The 18,109-nt window shown below is 46.5% G+C and overlaps 1 protein-coding gene across 7 annotated transcripts; it reads right to left on the bottom strand.

Annotated features, from left to right (window-relative positions):
* Window positions 1–2,408: 2,408 nt before the first annotated feature.
* On the bottom strand, window positions 2,409–16,758 carry pabpc4 (poly(A) binding protein, cytoplasmic 4 (inducible form)). Of its 7 annotated transcripts, none has more exons than XM_049004758.1 (15): window positions 16,132–16,755; window positions 12,579–12,772; window positions 11,725–11,840; window positions 9,951–10,090; window positions 9,652–9,746; window positions 9,233–9,370; window positions 8,985–9,080; window positions 8,587–8,856; window positions 8,402–8,492; window positions 8,220–8,315; window positions 6,345–6,478; window positions 5,200–5,290; window positions 4,929–5,059; window positions 4,139–4,259; window positions 2,409–2,676 (listed from the first exon to the last, which is right to left on the bottom strand). In XM_049004758.1, exons 1-14 carry the CDS (start codon window positions 16,325–16,327, stop codon window positions 4,158–4,160), a joined length of 1,890 nt encoding a protein of 629 aa, XP_048860715.1. In that variant the 5' UTR covers window positions 16,328–16,755; the 3' UTR covers window positions 2,409–2,676; window positions 4,139–4,157. The 7 variants fall into 7 exon arrangements, with proteins under 7 accessions (XP_048860715.1, XP_048860713.1, XP_048860714.1 ...); XM_049004756.1 differs by having other exon boundaries at window positions 8,193–8,315; window positions 16,132–16,753; XM_049004757.1 differs by lacking the exons at window positions 2,409–2,676; window positions 4,139–4,259; window positions 4,929–5,059; window positions 5,200–5,290 and adding an exon at window positions 5,299–6,209 and having other exon boundaries at window positions 6,255–6,478; window positions 8,193–8,315; window positions 16,132–16,758.
* Between the last annotated feature and the right edge of the window lie 1,351 nt (window positions 16,759–18,109).

Genomic DNA, 18,109 nt, shown 5'->3' with positions numbered 1-18,109 from the left:
TTCCTCGCATGTGCTGCTGTGGCTGCTGCCCCTGCTGTTGTGGGGCCGCTTGTGCATGTGCGGGTGTGGCTGCTGGGTAATATGCTGTGTCCATGATGTCAGCTGCTGTGGTGGCCAGTGGTGCTGCTGTTGCTGCCGACAACACCGTTGCTGTTCTGCAGAGCATCGGTAATTCATCAGGATTTATGTGTTAAACTGCTGAGTCTTAAATCCTGTCATCCCCTTCCTTAATAGTGAGGAAGCAAGAGATAGTGACAGTGACAATGAGATATTGAGAGAGTTTAGACTGTGAGAGTGAAGTACTAGATGCCCCACAGGAATACTAACATTGTAGGAAATAGAGAGACTGGTCTTGCTTGCTAAAAGTAAGGTGTAAACTGTGATCAAGGTCAAAGCCAATGAGTCAATTCTCTATGCAGGCCAGTGCAGTGTGGCAGATTGAAGGCTGCACCCACAATCTTGCAGTTCATAGGTCACATCCACAATGTCACCCCTCCATGGGACTGAACCAGGACTCCAGCTCAGATGGCGCCCAGCCCAGGCACCATAAGGACATGTGGGAAGGAAGGGAGAGAGCTTGGGTGGTCAGAACATGCATAGTCAAATTAACCTCAATACATTCAGAGCAGGCAAGTTTTTTGACACATCAGAGCATCATTAGGATATTAGGACATGTAGATATTTAACACTGTGAGTGAAACAAGGATAAAGAACAAGCCAACTCAGGCCACAGGGACTCGTCCTTGACCCATGGAGCGAAACATGTCACGACACATCAAGCGGGTTTTCCCCACCCTTACAGCTTACTTCAGTCTCCGGTCTGCTCTCAGGCTGCATGTGTCACTGCACATAATGTTTAAAATTGGTTTTTCAATCCAGGCAAATACACGTGAGGCAGTTGAACATAGGTAAGGTGGTTTGGGCTTTGAAGTTATTACGCGAAATTATTATGTCTTTGGGTCCTGCTGCCCTCTAGTGTCATGTCATTGAAATGCAGAGATTGTTGTGTCAGAACGGCCGTTCGGAACGAATCTCATTCGTAAGTAGAGGAGTGTCTGTATTAATATAGTATTAATCGGCTTATTAAGCAAATTATTACTAGTATTAAATGGGGCAAAGAATGACCTTACAGAGAGTGGAAATAAACAAAATAGTGAAGCGCCAGTCAGAGGGATGTGAAACAAAAGAAATTCCCAAACTTTTAAAATGCGTTCACCAAACAATCAAGTGTTTCGTGGCCAAAAGTCGAGGAGGATGGTGGGAAATAGACAAAAATTAAATGCAAACGATTTGTGTCAAATTAAGGGGAGACTTCCAGAAACTCTTCAGCACCAAAAATCTCTATTTTTCAAAACTAAAATCTGAATGGACTTTCCGGTAGTACTAGGCGCAGTGTGCTGTTATGGTCACAAAGGCTGTCACGTGACCTCCACTCAGTAAGACACGCAAGGAACACATAAAGAATGGCCACAGACCTGTGTCAAGACTGATGTTAGAGGTTTGGTGGATAGATGAAAGTGACTCGATGGATGGGCTAGTGGATGGACATCTTCTGGAGGAGTGATGGCGTGGGCTGCAGTTATCAGTGATGAACTCGCCAGACCTTTCTGACTTGCAGATGGCATAAAAATTAACCCCAAGATCTACTGCCAATATGACACCTTCTTCCAACAGTAGCACAAGAAGAAGTCAATAGCGTTCTAAAAGGTGATACTAATGCAGGATCTTGCCCATTTCCATGCATCAAAGTATGTATTCTATAGATTGCATAAGGCTTGAGAGGTGACTGAATTATAACTAGGCCCCCTTCATCGCCTACCTCAACTGCCACTATGACCTACTTGTCCTTACTGAAGTGTGAGGTTTATCAAGGTGGCAAGCAGTACGTTTCTCAGAGCAGCGTCTGGGAGGTGGGTCTAGCTCACTCAGCTGATATAGGACAGGTTCAAATCAAAATCCTGACCGGTTCAATGGAGCACAAGCCCCCAATGATTGTTGAGAAGAAAGATGGCCACTCAGAACACTTAGCTTGGTAAAGTGGACTGCATAGAACAGCCTACAGTTTGTTATTCCTAAATTACACTCTAAAACTGTTTTTAATTTCTTCTGTTGATGGTGAAGAAAGAAAAATCCACTTAGTTTCTGATTGCTTAATAATTGTGCATACTGCTAATCAAGTCTAATAATTCTGAACACAGTGTATATTAAATACATATTAGATAGCAGCATGAGGGCCCTTCGACCTTTGACTTAGTTGCAGAGCCTCTTACAGCAGGAAGCCTGCTCTTTCAGAGCTCCATGGGGACCTCATGTGGTCAGTATGTGGTACAGCCGCAGAATCACAGCTGCACTTGGTAGCAGTCATATTACTGTTAGTAGGATGTGAAATGAAGGAGACCCACCAGTGATTCTGCATTACTTGAATCCCTTTTATTGGCCATTCTGGGTAATATGGGAGCAAGAAGCCCCAGTCAAAACATCAGACATTCAAAAAAATCATCAATTTTTCTTATAGAAAATTGACCCATCTTGGCCTCAAAGCCATTTTCAAATTAAGTCCACTAATCCTTGTTTTTATGAAGACTGAAAAATATTTTAAAATACCTAACTACTTCTGTACAAGTATTACTTGCTTTCACAATTTCTATGTTCACCCGTCTTTCTGTTCCAGGGCTCCTGAAAGAGAAGAACAGACTTAGACGTCTTTGCAGATGGGCTTTTCAGGGCAGGACCCCCTAATCCCAACAGACACTCATTTCAGCTGCGGTTACTCTGACCTGCTGGGCATCAAAAATCTTTAGAAGAATATTTTGCATCATATTTCATATAATCTATATGGATTCATATGTTGAGAAATGGTCCTGAAGTTTCCAAAATCAGAAATATTGGGGTTCCCTCACAAACCATTTTTAATAAGTCTGTGTTTGTGTCTGTGTTTCATGGAGAGCAAGACTGGGCGGCAAAAAGATCCCCACTGGGATCTATGAAGTGTAATTTCTTACTATTATTATTATTATACGAAATTTCTATTTAAATCCCACTGACGCAGCTTTCGCAAATATTCCGACATCAATGTTTTCTTATTGGGAGCAGAATCTCTGCACACACAAGAGCACTTATGCACGTTTGAGTGCCGACAAGTTTGTGCAAAGTAGTTGTTTGTTGTGTTTAGTTCCATTTTTTAGTTATATATAATATAATATTACAGGATTAAAATTACAATAATACTTTAAATCAATTAGTCATTATTATTAGTACAATTGTTTAACAATTAATAACAAAATAATAGCATCTCTTTTGTTAATTTATATTGACTGACTGATACTGATGCTGCTAAATACGATGCGTTTGCTGCTCCCTTCCTGCTGCGGTGCCTTCAGAAGGCCTGAAGAGTCGGCTGTTCTAGCGTTTCTATTTGGGCATCGCTGACTCTCTCTCTCAGCCTTTTGTCTTAATTTCTGTGTGTGCACACGGCCAGCAGCATGCGGACAGTTTGTCGGTTAGGGTTTACAATAGTGTGACTGCATTAATTACTACATTTTTCTAACTTTTCTAAAGCTCAAAAGTATTATCCCCTCAACATCCCCATAATACACATAGGCATTTAAAATGAAAAACTGTATGCACCAGTACTAATAAATCAAATATGATCCAGACTCAAACATTAGGGGGCGCTGCAGCACCCTCAGCAGCTCTCTTCCCACACCCTTGCACACAGCCCTGCAGTCTCCTGCCCTTTTATGGGCATTGGTGAGGCATTTACCCTGGTAATTAGTAACAACTGGCACACACTTTCAATTCACAAGGACAGTGGGATTCATCGTAATAAGAACACATCTGCAAATGATTCTGCAGTTTAAGAACATGTCATGACTCTGACGTAGACTCTTCTTATGACCTTCTTGAGATCTTTGTCAAAAACAAATTTAAGAAAAAACTTGATATTAGTGAATGAGGACCATTGTCACCATGTCCTGAATACTCAATGTCTGCCCACGAACCCAATGGCAAACAGCACATGGTCAGGGGTTGTGTCCCAAAGAGCAGTATAAACAGAATCTCCACAAGATAAAATCATGATCTGAGACTGTCAGCCAGGTGAGTACGAACTTGTGGACAATGTGCAGGAAATACGCACCTCCACTGCCAGAGCAGCGTCATGAAGGGGGAGCCGTGCCAGCTGCAGTGAGGACCCCCGCTTTCTGGGTGGCATCCTTCTTGGCTTGGTGAGCTTGAAGTACAGCAACAGCCTCCTCCACCTGCACAGCATGAATGCAATACGGATGTTAAACACACACACCTGATAATCTGCAGCAGGAATCCATGCTGACTTGGAAACCCTACACATGAATAATCACCTCCTACATATGGCGTCCGGGTAAAGACGACCCCTCACCTCCTACGCACGGCGTCCGAGTAAAGCCGACCCCTCACCTCCTACGCACACCGTCCAGGTAAAGCCAACCCCTCACCTCCTACGCACGGCGTCCGAGTAAAGCCGACCCCTTAACTCCTACGCACGGCGTCCGAGTAAAGCCGACCCCTCACCTCCTACGCACGGCGTCCGAGTAAAGCCGACCCCTCACCTCCTACGCACGGCGTCCGAGTAAAGCCGACCCCTCAACTCCTACGCACGGCGTCCGAGTAAAGCCGACCCCTCACCTCCTACGCACGGCGTCCGAGTAAAGCCGACCCCTCAACTCCTACGCACACCGTCCAGGTAAAGCCAACCCCTCACCTCCTACGCACGGCGTCCGAGTAAAGCCGACCCCTCAACTCCTACGCACACCGTCCAGGTAAAGCCAACCCCTCACCTCCTACGCACGGCGTCCGAGTAAAGCCGACCCCTCAACTCCTACGCACACCGTCCAGGTAAAGCCGACCCCTCACCTCCCACTCACAGTGTCCGGATAAAGTGTTGCTTTTACCTTGGAACGTAGAGATTCATGGGACTCGAGCATATGTAGTAGCTCAGAGTTGTCAATCTCCAGAAGCATTCCAGTAATCTTCCCGGCCAGGCTGGGGTGCATCGCTTGGATCAGGGGGAACAGGCGCTCACCTACCAGGTTACCGAACGGGGCAGAAGAGACACCGTTAGAAATAAACCGAAATAGAAAGAAGTTGTACTACACGCCCTTCATATGGTAGTTTCCACCCCCTGCTCATACCACAGCCTTTATGGTATCTGCTGTCACTCACCCAGCATCTGTTTCTGTTCCTGAGGTGGGGCTGCAGCCAGCATGGAGGCAGTTAGCGGCTCCTGGCCCTGAACATGAACGGCAGCTTGCGGCTGAGGACAGAAGTCGCAGTCAGGTTCAGTGTGCTCTCTGCGAACGCCACTAAAGGCTAAAAGGTCATATTATACTCCTATGCTGTAGCGAGTATTTATATTTGTGCACTGGTCTGTCTGTCAGTCAGTAATTACACTGCCTCTGCCGCTAGGTGATACATAGGTTTGGATGTCGCATTTATTGTCTTCCCTCCCTGCAATGTATTCAATTGTTGAATCATGCAACTGAAACAGAAAAAAAAGCTTTTAACAAAGTATCCATTTATCGAGTCCTGATTACATCTGTGTTGCTCCAAACTTCCGACAGACAAGTTTGTGGAAATACTGAGCTGCAATAAAGTCACTTGTTATGCATTTTCCTTTCTAAAGGTAGTATCTATACTAATTCTTATTTTCTTATAATTTTAATTTTGTAAATTACTATTAAACTTAATGGAGGTTAGTGAAGTCATCCTGAGTGTTTTGTACATCTGTTGCTGTGATGCCTAGGGTGGCTTATTTAAGGCTAGATATAAATAATGTTTGCGTTTCAATCAGCAGTATAAGTACACCTGGGATGTACACTGTCTTTGCTCCAATGCTACCAAGTGGACCAAGCACATTTCTTGTGGTCTGCATCACCATGACATTTCTGGGGAGCTGCACAGTGTAGGGTCCACAGCTGTGTCGTACTTACGGCATGGATTCGATACAGGAGAATATATCAGCTGGAAAGCCCTACCTGGCCAGGTGTGCTCACCTGCTGCAGGGCCCCAGGCTGCACCACCTGGTTCTGTGTGCTCACCTGCTGCAGGGCCCCAGGCTGCACCACCTGGTTCTGTGTGCTCACCTGCTGCAGGGCCCCAGGCTGCACCACCTGGTTCTGTGTGCTCACCTGCTGCAGGGCCCCAGGCTGCACCACCTGGTTCTGTGTGCTCACCTGCTGCAGGGCCACAGGCTGCACCACCTGGTTCTGTGTGCTCACCTGCTGCAGGGCCATAGGCTGCACCACCTGGTTCTGTGTGCTCACCTGCTGCAGGGCCCCAGGCTGCACCAACTGGTTCTGTGTGCTCACCTGCTGCAGGGCCACAGGCTGCACCACCTGGTTCTGTGTGCTCCGTACGCTGCTGGCGTACTTGTAGGGTGGCGCTGCGCGTGGGCTGGGGACGCCCATGCAGGGCCGCGGACCCAGTGGCTGACTGCTCCCTCCTAGTGGAAAGGAAAATGAGGCTCAGCCAGGATCAGTTCTCCTCTTTTTCATGATGGTGGCAAATATGAACATTACAGTGGGTACATTGAGGAAAAAACAGTAAATGTAAGACTGTAGACATCTTAGTAGCTCTACCAGTGGAGCAGTTTCCTCTAGGTTATTCTTTATGTCCACAGTCACAACCTACCCCAATCTCTGTAGCTCCTTTTTCCACCCTATGCCAAGCTAGTTTCCCTGTACTTCCTACTCACCCACTCTCTGTGCCAAGCTAGTTTCCCTGTGCTTCCTTCTCACCCACTCTCTGTGCCAAGCTAGTTTCCCTGTGCTTCCTTCTCACCCACTCTCTGTGCCAAGCTAGTTTCCCTGTGCTTCCATCTCACCCACTCTCTGTGCCAAGCTAGTTTCCATGTGCTTCCTTCTCACCCACTCTCTGTGCCAAGCTAGTTTCCCTGTGCTTCCTTCTCACACACTCTCTGTGCCAAGCTAGTTTCCCTGTGCTTCCTTCTCACCCACTATCTGTGCCAAACTAGTTTCCCTGTGCTTCCTTCTCACCCACTCTCTGTGCCAAGCTAGTTTCCCTGTGCTTCCTTCTCACCCACTATCTGTGCCAAGCTAGTTTCCCTGTGCTTCCTTCTCACCCACTCTCTGTGCCAAGCTAGTTTCCCTGTGCTTCCTTCTCACCCACTCTCTGTGCCAAGCTAGTTTCCCTGTGCTTCCTTCTCACCCACTCTCTGTGCCAAGCTAGTTTCCCTGTGCTTCCTTCTCACCCACTCTATGTGCCAAGCTAGTTTCCCTGTGCTTCCTTCTCACCCACTCTCTGTGCCAAGCTAGTTTCCCTGTGCTTCCTTCTCACCCACTACCTGTGCCAAAGTAGCTTCCCTGTGCTTCCTTCTCACCCACTCTCTGTGCCAAGCTAGCTTCCCTGTGCTTCCTTCTCACCCACTCTCTGTGCCAAGCTAGCTTCCCTGTGCTTCCTTCTCACCCACTCTCTGTGCCAAGCTAGTTTCCCTGTGCTTCCTTCTCACCCACTCTCTGTGCCAAGCTAGTTTCCCTGTGCTTCCTTCTCACCCACTCTCTGTGCCAAGCTAGTTTCCCTGTGCTTCCTTCTCACCCACTCTCTGTGCCAAGCTAGTTTCCCTGTGCTTCCTTCTCACCCACTCTCTGTGCCAAGCTAGTTTCCCTGTGCTTCCTTCTCACCCACTATCTGTGCCAAGCTAGTTTCCCTGTGCTTCCTTCTCACCCACTATCTGTGCCAAGCTAGTTTCCCTGTGCTTCCTTCTCACCCACTCTCTGTGCCAAGCTAGTTTCCCTGTGCTTCCTTCTCACCCACTATCTGTGCCAAGCTAGTTTCCCTGTGCTTCCTACCCACCCACTCTCCGTGCCAAGCTAGTTTCCCTGTGCTTCCTTCTCACCCACTCTCCGTGCCAAGCTAGTTTCCCTGTGCTTCCTTCTCACCCACTCTCCGTGCCAAGCTAGTTTCCCTGTGCTTCCTTCTCACCCACTCTCCGTGCCAAGCTAATTTCCCTGTGCTTCCTTCTCACCCACTATCCGTGCCAAGCTAGTTTCCCTGTGCTTCCTTCTCACCCACTATCCGTGCCAAGCTAGTTTCCCTGTGCTTCCTTCTCACACACTCTCTGTGCCAAGCTAGTTTCCCTGTGCTTCCTTCTCACCCACTCTCCGTACCAAGCTAGCATCCCTGTTCTTCCTTCTTACCCACTCTCTGTGCCCCAGCTGGCATACCCCGAGGGCTCTGTGAATTAGTGCTTGGTGTGAGGTGCCGCAGGTTGGCACGTGGACCAGCCTGGCGCAGTGAATTGGGTATGCCCTGAAATCCACCTGTGAAATACAGACACATAGATCAGCGCCTCTGCAGCCTTCTGGGCATCTGCAAGCATCCTCAGAACGAAGGCCGGCCCTCTCACCTTGGGCTCGACCTCCTTGCTGCTGCCAGCGGGGGTTAGGTCGCATCTGTGCCAGCTGATTAGGGGCATAGTAAGTTGTCCTGTTTTGTGCCTGTAAGGGAGTTATAGGAGGGAACATTCTCTTTTAAAGACACTTGTTAACAGGCTACATAAAATGGCTGAACCATGATTCAAGTTTAGCTCACCTGTGGAACAGCAGGCATGAAGTAGCCACTGGCCGGCTGGAACTGGTTGATGATGGCATTAGCAGGCATTGCCCGCATTCCTGCAATGCGCTGCATGTATTGGTTAGTGAGGTGGGCCTTGCGTTCCTCTTTGCGCTGTGCCAGAGCCACATACAATGGCTTGGAGCCCACGATGCGCCCATTCATCTCTGTCACGGCCTTTGTGGCTTCCTCAGGAGATGAGAAGCACACAAACCCAAACCCCTTGGACCGGCCGTCTTCCAGCATCACCTAGGGTGAGGCAGCTTGTGAGACAAGGAGCAGCTGACTGAAATCTTAGCTCTGTCTGGGCTACTCTACCCTGCTTTCTTTAGCCACCAACTCAGACACATGCCTGCAGGTCAAACAGTTCACCTCACCTTAGCACTAGTGATGGATCCAAATGGGGAAAACTCTTTGCGCAGTTTCTCATCATCAATAGTGTCATCTAGGTTCTTGATGTAAAGGTTGACACCCTAAAGACAGAACGAGATCATAGTCAGACATTTGTGAAAACACACACTAATCACAGTCTTGCCAGGCAATTGTGACATTAGAAGATGAAACCCATTCTGGGTAATATTTGCCTTTTTAATGTGTATTAAAATGCTAATGTTTAAGGTGATACCTGATAGCGACTGAGCCTCTCCTGCTTTAGTTGTTCAAATTTCCTCTTCAGTTCTGCCTGCCGTTCCATCTTCTTCTGGGCACGGCCCACAAACACAGTCTTGCCATTGAGTTCTGTGCCGTTCATCTCCTCCACAGCCTGCACCCTCATTGAAGACACACAACCATCTGGGTCAAGCTGTGGAGCCCTGTTTCTGCCACCTAAATCACCATTCTTTGCACAGCTAAGCACCAATTAGCACCCACCCGCTTACACACATTCCCTATCTGAAATAATACCATCAAAGCCAAACAGCCATCAGATTTATTGACTATGGATCTGGATTAAGAGTCAGATTTGAAGCTGTGCTGTTTGGTAGCAACGCCTTCGTCTCCTTAGCCCACAATCCTCCTTCAGTAGGTACAGTAAAGCTAATGTACCTTGTTAGCATCTTCATGCTTCTCATAGCTTACGAAGCCAAAGCCTCTCGATTTTCCCATTGGATCGGTCATCACTTTCACACTCAGTGTTTTTCCTGGCAAAGTACAAGTGGAAGGTTAACAAGGGCATCGAGCAGCAGCCTATGTTTGGCCTTTCTCCTGCCGGGGAAAGTGAATGGTGTGTCCTGCCACTTCAGCTGATAGCGATACCACATTATACTGCATTCATGAGCATATCACTGCGGTGTGGGAATTATTCTGAACCGGTCTCTGCACTAGCTGCTCCCCCCAGGACTTACCATACTTGTCAAACAACTCCTTCAACCTGCTGTCATCCATGTCCTCCCCAAAGTTTTTTATGTATACGTTGGTAAATTCCTTGGCTTTGGCTCCCAGCTCGGTCTCCCTCTCCTTTCGAGATTTGAAACGTCCCACAAACCTGGATATTGGAAAAACGATCCAGCTCAACAGGATCAATTTCAAAGACTGTGTCTATTTTTTAAAGGAATAGTTAAAAAAAAAATGTCTCAATAAACCATGAGGGCAGCTGCTGCACTGCGGCTGTAGTGACTTTAGTCTTAAGAAGGACTAATTAAAGTGAATTCACATTCACGCAAGAAAGGACTGGAACGGCGGCTGAACATAAGCATCACAGCAGCACAAACAATGCAGATTCTGGCAAACGGAATGTCAGGGTAACATGCTGCTACATACAGACTGACAACGCAGCCCACAGAAAAATCCTCCTCTGATGCTTGGGGTGATGAGACAGGGAGACATAAAGATCTGATATTAGGACCACAGTAAGGTTCTTTAGAGAGACTCGCTGGGGTCAGACTGTACCTGCTATGCAGGCCTTTCCCATTCCGTAACTCCAGCATTGCATTTCTGCACTCCATCCATCACTAAAACACACAACTGGGATTACACACAGACAGGCAGACAGAAGGGCAGCTTGAGGATTGCTGAGGGACACCTCAACAAGCAGGACCTTCTGCTGCCTCCATACAATATGTAAAACCATGCAGTGCAAATGAGACAATGGCATAACCATGCTGACACCATGCTGAGTACCACACACTCATCATTAAGGCTCACAGACTTGCATGCACCGGCTGTTGTCCATTTGCAATTGTTTTTGACATTACTGATTGGGAGATAGAAGGAATGATCCACATTATAAGCACATAAGTGCAGGCCTCGAGCCCCCCAGTACTCAGCTGATCCTCACAAGTGCAGGCCTCAAGACCCCCAGTACTCAACTGATCATCTTAAGTGCAGGCCTCGAGCCCCCCAGTACTCAGCTGATCAGCGTGAATGCAGACCTCGAGCCCCCAGTACTCAGCTGATCCTTGTAAGTGCAGGCTTAGAGCTGCCCAGTACTCAGCTGATCAGTGTAAGTGCAGACCTCAAGCCCCCCAGTACTTAGCTGATCAGCGTGAATGCAGACCTCGAGCTCCCCAGTACTCAGCTGATGCTCGTAAGTGCAGACTTAGAGCCATCCAGTACTCAGCTGATGCTTGTAAATGCAGGCCTCGAGCCCCCCAGTACTTAGCTGATCAGCGTGAATGCAGACCTCGAGCTCCCCAGTACTCAGCTGATGCTTGTAAATGCAGGCCTCGAGCCCCCCAGTACTCAGCTGATCAGTGTAAGTGCAGGCTTAGAGCTGCCCAGTACTTAGCTGATCAGCGTGAATGCAGACCTCAAGCCCCCAGTACTCAGCTGATGCTCGTAAGTGCAGACTTAGAGCCATCCAGTACTCAGCTGATGCTCGTAAGTACAGACCTCGAGCCCCCCAGTACTCAGCTGATGCTTGTAAGTGCAGACCTCGAGCCCCCCAGTACTCAGCTGATCCTTGTAAGTGCAGACATAGAGCCCCCCAGTACTCAGCTGATCTGTGTAAGAGCAGGCTTAGAGCTGCCCAGTACTCAGCTGATGCTCGTAAGTGCAGACCTCAAGTCCCCCAGTACTCAGCTGATGTTCGTAAGTGCAGACCTCAAGTCCCCCAGTACTCAGCTGATGCTCGTAAGTGCAGACCTCAAGTCCCCCAGTACTCAGTAGCAGGACACTCACACCTTGCGGTCGTTGAGCAGCATGCCGTTCATCTTCTCAATGGCGCGGTCAGCTGCATCCTGTGTCTCAAAATGCACGAATGCATATCCTTTTGATCCATTCTCATCACACACGACCTTTTAGGAAAAACGAGATCTGTTGGCTTATAAGTCCTGTTCTGTGTTTGAGAACAAGCACAACTAAATAGTGGTAAAAGATCAAACACGCCACTACTAAGGGACAAGAGAGGAGCTCAACCTACCCTCTGTCATCATCTCATCACTATTCCAGTCTTCCAGTAAAAACCTGACTATGACATCATTTCTCAAACCCAGCACTAATGTGTTGTTCTAATATTACCCAATTTCTGGCACTGAGCCGTCTGGGATCACAAAGTGAGATAAGTAGACAGTCTGGCCACATTTTCATGTGGCATCTGCTTGTCACTGAAGCCACATACAGCTGCAGACCTCAATCTAACACCACAGAGACAATGGTGCTCCAATAGCACTGCTCACTTGTGGTCAACACAGCACAAGATCGATGATTTTACCTCCACTTTCAATCCCAGAATCACCATTTTCAGAATGGTCATCCAAGAAATTTTTCGGCAGTATTATTAACTAATATGCCCTCATATGCTAAACTTATAGCAGGTGTTCTGAAGCTCCAGTAAGGGTACTCAAATGGTGGACCACATTCAAACTGAAATACAATGTGGTCTGGACCATGGGACCCCCTCGGTTGGTGAAATTTACTGAATACCGCTAAGAATTCTGATGGAATGTGGACCTCAGGGGGAAAATAAAGTCAGCTTTCTACTGTCTACTGTCCAATCCACACTAGCAGAAGTGCTCCTCAACTCAGTGACCTACCTTGCAAGAAAGGATGTTCCCAAAGGCAGAGAATGTGTCATAAAGTGCCTTGTTGTCAATTGACTTGTCCAGGTTTTTGATGAAGACGTTTCCCACCCCAGATTTCCTGAGCGAAGGGTCTCTTTGAGACCACATGATTCGAATGGGTTTCCCTTTGACCACATCGAAGTTCATGGTGTCCAGGGCTCGTTCAGCTATGGGAGGGGAGTGGGTGGGCACAGTCAATGTAGTGGTAGAAAAGAAACATGTCACTCAACTGCGCAAGTAGGAAACATCGGCAAATATGTCATCATGCACATGCAGAGCAACCCCAACTGAGCCAACCAACCAAAACCATGTCATCCTAATCTAACCCTAAAATAATTCCCCTCTGGGATCAATAAAATTAATCTTAATCCATCTTAATCTTGCGATGTGCTTGTGAGAGTTTAACGTTACATTACACAAAATGCTCTGAGGGCAGAACGAAAAATGTTAAATGAAAAAAAGGTTCAGAGAGATAACCAGATTGTAGGGTAGGCGTGTCCAAGCAGCTAGAGGAGCCAGGACTCAGACATCTGACTAGTTGGTCCCGCCTCCAATCTGATTAGTTATCTCTCTGAACTAATCATTTTTCATTCTGTTCTCATAGCATTATTGTATAAGTAAAACTCCCATAAGCTTAAGACAGTTGCTCAAGTTTAATGTCCATTTGCAACCAGTTCATGTCTTCTAACACCTGTTTTCAGGTATCCCTAACAGGAGTGTTGTACACCAGCCGCAGCGGCAGCCTGTCCCAAGCCCTTGCAAAGAAACGCATCATTGCCACCTGCTTTGAATATCAGCTTCGACAAGAGCTATTCTGGAAAACACAAGACAACAGCTGTTTGTTAAAAGCAACAAACACAGCTGTAGTATGAAATACAATTTCCATGAATTTTAAGGCAGAATATCTGCATTTATTTGTAAAGTTCACCTTTAGCAAACTATGATTCTTGTTTCAAAGTATTTTTTTCTTACTTTACATGGCTCACGCAATATTCTCTGCTTAGAATTCTCCATATGAAACTCTGCTATGGAGGGCAAACCGCCCTGCGACTGAGGCTCAGCACTGACTACAGGTGCTGCAGCTAAACAAGGCTGAGACACAGGAGCCACTGGCAGTGTGTGCTGACATCAGCAGAGTCCACAGCCATTGTGCTTCTCATCCAGCTGGCAGTAGGTGCAGTGATCCTGGATTCTTTTCCAGAACATTCTGAAGGGAATTGTAGGAGAGCACATTTTGAGAATATGTGACATTGTTGAAAGGAATAAAAAGTAACATTGACCTTGTGCTCCAGAAATTAAAGGCCTTTGAGTAAAAATGTAGAACACAAATCATTTGTTTGCTCGACAGTAACCGCCACTGGTGGCTGCTCTGCTCTCTGAGAATATAGCTAAAACAATGGGGCTTGTTTTATGAGAAGTGCAGTTCGCCAAAGACTTCCTGCTACATTTTAGCCTTGTTCCCCTCTGAAAGCTCAAGCTGACAGCATAAATGAACTGTTTTTCACATTCAGGCACGGCCAGGCCCAACATTAAACTGCACCTATATTTAGCCAGTGAAGACACTCATAGCTATGTGCTGCCGTGGGCAGTGCCTTGAGTTTTCTCTTCCGTTCATGGGGGTGGGGGGCAGCTGTTGCAGGCCGCAGTCCAACATGGCTGGGGCTGCTAGGGCCAGATCATTCGGGAGGCAGCAGAAGGTCCGGGATCCACATAGTCACAATTGCAGGCCTCCTACATTTGTAAGCATTGAATTTACAGCCAATCATAGTCACTTCATACAGCTCGCTGCCATAGACAAAAAACCTCAGATTATATCTAAACGTAAGCAAATAGCCTTCTGTATAATAATTCTTCATTCAAAACACCCATGTTTTTTTGTATGTCCCAAGCCTTATGACCAAACTTTATGTTTTTGTGATCCAGTGAAAAGAGGGTCATTAAGGCAGGCTTGAACATGGGAAACGGCAGGTTTCTGCAGCTTTAGATCACAACGTTCGGTAACGCTTTACATTAACTGCACCCTCATAATACCTTTATAATGCATTCGTAAAACATTCATAAGCAACATGTAAGTATATCAACATACTAACATACCTTAACAGCTTTAATATACATCAATATATGGTAAAGCTTTACTTTAACTGCACCTTAATAATGCCTTTATAATGCATTAATGGAACATTCATAAGCAGCATGTAAATTTACTACAACATCCTAACATATCTTAAGAGTTTTAATATGCATTAATAACAGACATTATATGATAATAAACTTTATAATTGTATAATGTTTGTCATTAATGTATACTGAAGTTGTTGAGATATGTTAGGATAAGGTGTACTTACATGCTGCCTATGAATGTTCTATGAATGCATTATAAATGCATTATGAAGGTGCACTGGATGTTCGATGGATGCACAATGAGGGTGCAGTTAATGTAAAGCATTACCCAACGTTCACACAAGTTAGCGACGCCATTCTGAGATACTGCTTTGAGCTGGGAGCGTAGCACAGCAAACCAAGAGCATGGCAGCGCACACATGCAGATGCGGCGTAAGAGAACCATCAGCCAATCACAGGTCAGCATGCTCATGGGCTGACAAAGGACACAGGGTGAAGCAGCCACGGCTGTTGCTGAGCTCCAGTCACTTGCAGGCAGCTTGGAGCTGGGAAGGCCGGGGAAGAAAGCTGAACTAAAAGTGTCCTCGCAGGCCGTCCTTTAAATAGGCACAGAAATAGGTCACTTTGGGTTACCAGTCAGATATGTGGAACAGAGCCCATTACAAGCGTGTGTGTCTGCAGATCAGGTCCAGAGAGGCGCTGAGGGTCACTGAGCGTGGGACCGATAAATATGCAAGTTTTGACTTGTCAGATTGTGCCATAGAAGCAGCAGGGCCAACTTAAATTACACATGGGGCAGGATTGATTCTGCCTTTTTCATTATACAAAAAATTTGTGCACTTGGGTTGGACAGGATGCTCTTGAAAAAAATTGCTGAACTTATGTAAACTGTAATGAGATTTGCTTCTGGGTGAGAGAGACTAAAGTAAAAAAAAAAACAGACCCAGACCAGGTGTTCTTCATGAAAACTGGACAAAAAATGTTGCATTCCTACAGTGATGGCACACGTTTAAAATTGCAACAGCCTAGATGAATATGGCTTACCTTAAATCTCTGCCTATACTTAATGCTATAACTTCTGTAAGGAACTGAAAGACGTCTTAACATGCGAGGATGTGCTCACATGACAACGTGCTGCAAAATAAAAACACGTCGCCTATTTCTGCACGATGCTCACATCCCGGCACCGTTTACTTTATCCTTGACAAACGTGACGTGAAGCTTCGTGACGTGCCTGTGACCCCCCCACACACTACCTGTCCGGCTGCGATCGGTCACCGCCTGCGACATGCGTGCTGCACGTGTGGGGAGACGGACACCGGCAGCGCGAGCCAAAGACAGCGAGGCAGGCAGGCACGCGGGCGCGGTTCGGTTCTGACGGCCGGGCTCGCCTCGCGCCGCTTACCGTCTGCGGGCTGCTGGAAGTTCACATAGGCGTAACCCAGCGAGCGCCGGGTGATCATGTCGCGACACACACGGATGGACAGCACCGGTCCCGCAGGGCTGAATTTCTCGTACAGCATAGCCTCCGTGATGTCGGGGTGCAGGTCGCCCACATAAAGGGAAGCCATGGGGTAACTGCCTGCTGCGGCTGTATTCATAACTCTCAAGGGACGGCGGACCACGCAGCTTACAGCCGAACGCCGGGTGCCTCTGTGCAATCCGGGGTAAAATCGTCTGCCGAGTCAGGTCGCAGCTCCGAAAATGGGATGCTGCGTCGCCTCGCAGGTCCGCGGCTCTCCTTCTCTTTTAAATATTTGTTATTATCCGTCATAAAACGTCAGGCTTGCGGTGCCCGAGGCCTTCTGTTGTCTTTAAGAAAGAAAAAATATATATTTGAGAGCTTTTTTTGTTTGTTTTTTAAAGATTTTTCTGTTCAGTTTTCCAGTACTTAATTTTTATGTTGGTTTTGCGTATTTTGTGTTTTTTTATGATTTTTTTTCCTTTTTAAGTTATAAAAGAGCGGTGAGTGAAGCACTCACGTTTGTTTGTGGCCGGGAAAAGAGACTGCGTGGGACACGCGTGGGGACTTTATACCCGGCCGGAGGAAATAGTAACTCGGGTCAAACTCAGGATAAAAAAAGCAGGAGCGTACGGCGGAAAGGGAAGGGCGTCGCAGCGACATCTGGGTGTGGTTACAGACACTAATGCACATCGACTGGAAAGGAGAGTTTAGTTTGTATTATTACGAGGAACTAATCAGTGCCATATTTGGTATACGAATTTTATTTAATTAAAATATATTTTTAAATGTTGCTTTTAAATACTTACTCATTTGTCAAATTATTATGATTAATATAAATAATAAAATTGCGTTCATGTAGTTCATTGATTACATGTTGGCCATTACCAGGGGCATGTCAACCGAGTATCTGTAAGCAAAGTTGGCGACATGACGGTGAATGACACCTATTTTAACGCAACGTTTAAAATTCCCGGATGAAGTCTTCCTGGACAGTCACCAGGACCTGCCGCTTTTAGGAATATCCACAAATTAGCTGAAAACTGTCACACTGTCTGTCTCTTTGGATCCAGTAGTCAGATAATAGTAATATTAATGTTATAACCATAACATATGGATTTGGAACTGTTCTGCACTCGGATGAACTATGCGAAGACTTATAGTATATCCCATAGCGCAATGCATCCCACATGCATGGTGCTGTCAGTTTAGTCCTGTACCTTCCCAAATTCAATTAAAGGCAACGTACAAAAAACACGAAGTCCATGGTGTACATATAGTACGCCTCTGTGCGTGCATGCGTACCTTGTGTGTAGGTGCATATGCAGTATACACAGTGCATGCGTAGGCTACTTGTACCCCTACTGCAGTAGACGTTCGGGTGTCAGAGACATTACAAGTGTATATGATTGTCTGAAAGAAAGCGGAGACTTGAACTGATTACTTGGATCCCAGACACTTATATCATCCAGGTTTAGTATACCCCCTTGTATTCAAACTTTTATCCTCCTGGGATATAGCGCCCTCTGCTGACGGTATTGCTCCTCACTTCCTAACCAGTGCAGTTGAAGGCTATTCCATTCCAGCGTGTCTGTATATGTCATAACACTATCCGTGCTCTTTTCCATGCATAACTTAGCTTAGCTCAGCAGACGAGGTACAGTCATGTGCTCTACCCACTCTGGTGTAGCCTATACACTCAATTTCCTGTATCAGATTTCTAATGCGTCGTATTTAGGTGTCTCTCAGACATGTTTCTTTGTTTCCTGTCAGTCCTTCCTAGATAAACTGTATTTTGCCATTTTTATATGTTTTAATTGATTTACACGAAAGCCCAGTACAAAATAGTCACATAGGTCTAATTATCGAAATGTTTTTTTCTGTTAATGAGCGGACCATTTTGGGACACCACCGTGTATTT

The sequence above is a fragment of the Brienomyrus brachyistius genome, unplaced genomic scaffold (assembly GCF_023856365.1).
Source record: "Brienomyrus brachyistius isolate T26 unplaced genomic scaffold, BBRACH_0.4 scaffold118, whole genome shotgun sequence".
Classification (NCBI taxonomy): domain Eukaryota; kingdom Metazoa; phylum Chordata; class Actinopteri; order Osteoglossiformes; family Mormyridae; genus Brienomyrus; species Brienomyrus brachyistius.
This window is presented reverse-complemented; position numbering and strand designations above follow the sequence as displayed.

What these genes read in the sequence shown, in the direction of transcription:
- pabpc4 (XM_049004756.1), bottom strand. Translation starts at nt 16,327, where the DNA reads ATGAATACAGCCGCAGCAGGCAGTTACCCCATGGCTTCCCTTTATGTG. An exon ending in TCATGCCTGCTGTTCCACAG is followed by an intron (nt 8,493 to 8,586) that starts GTGAGCTAAACT and finishes ACTCCCTTACAG; the next exon opens with GCACAAAACAGGACAACTTA. An exon ending in AGCCTGTGGCCCTGCAGCAG is followed by an intron (nt 5,291 to 6,344) that starts GTGAGCACACAG and finishes TTCTGTCCTCAG; the next exon opens with CCGCAAGCTGCCGTTCATGT.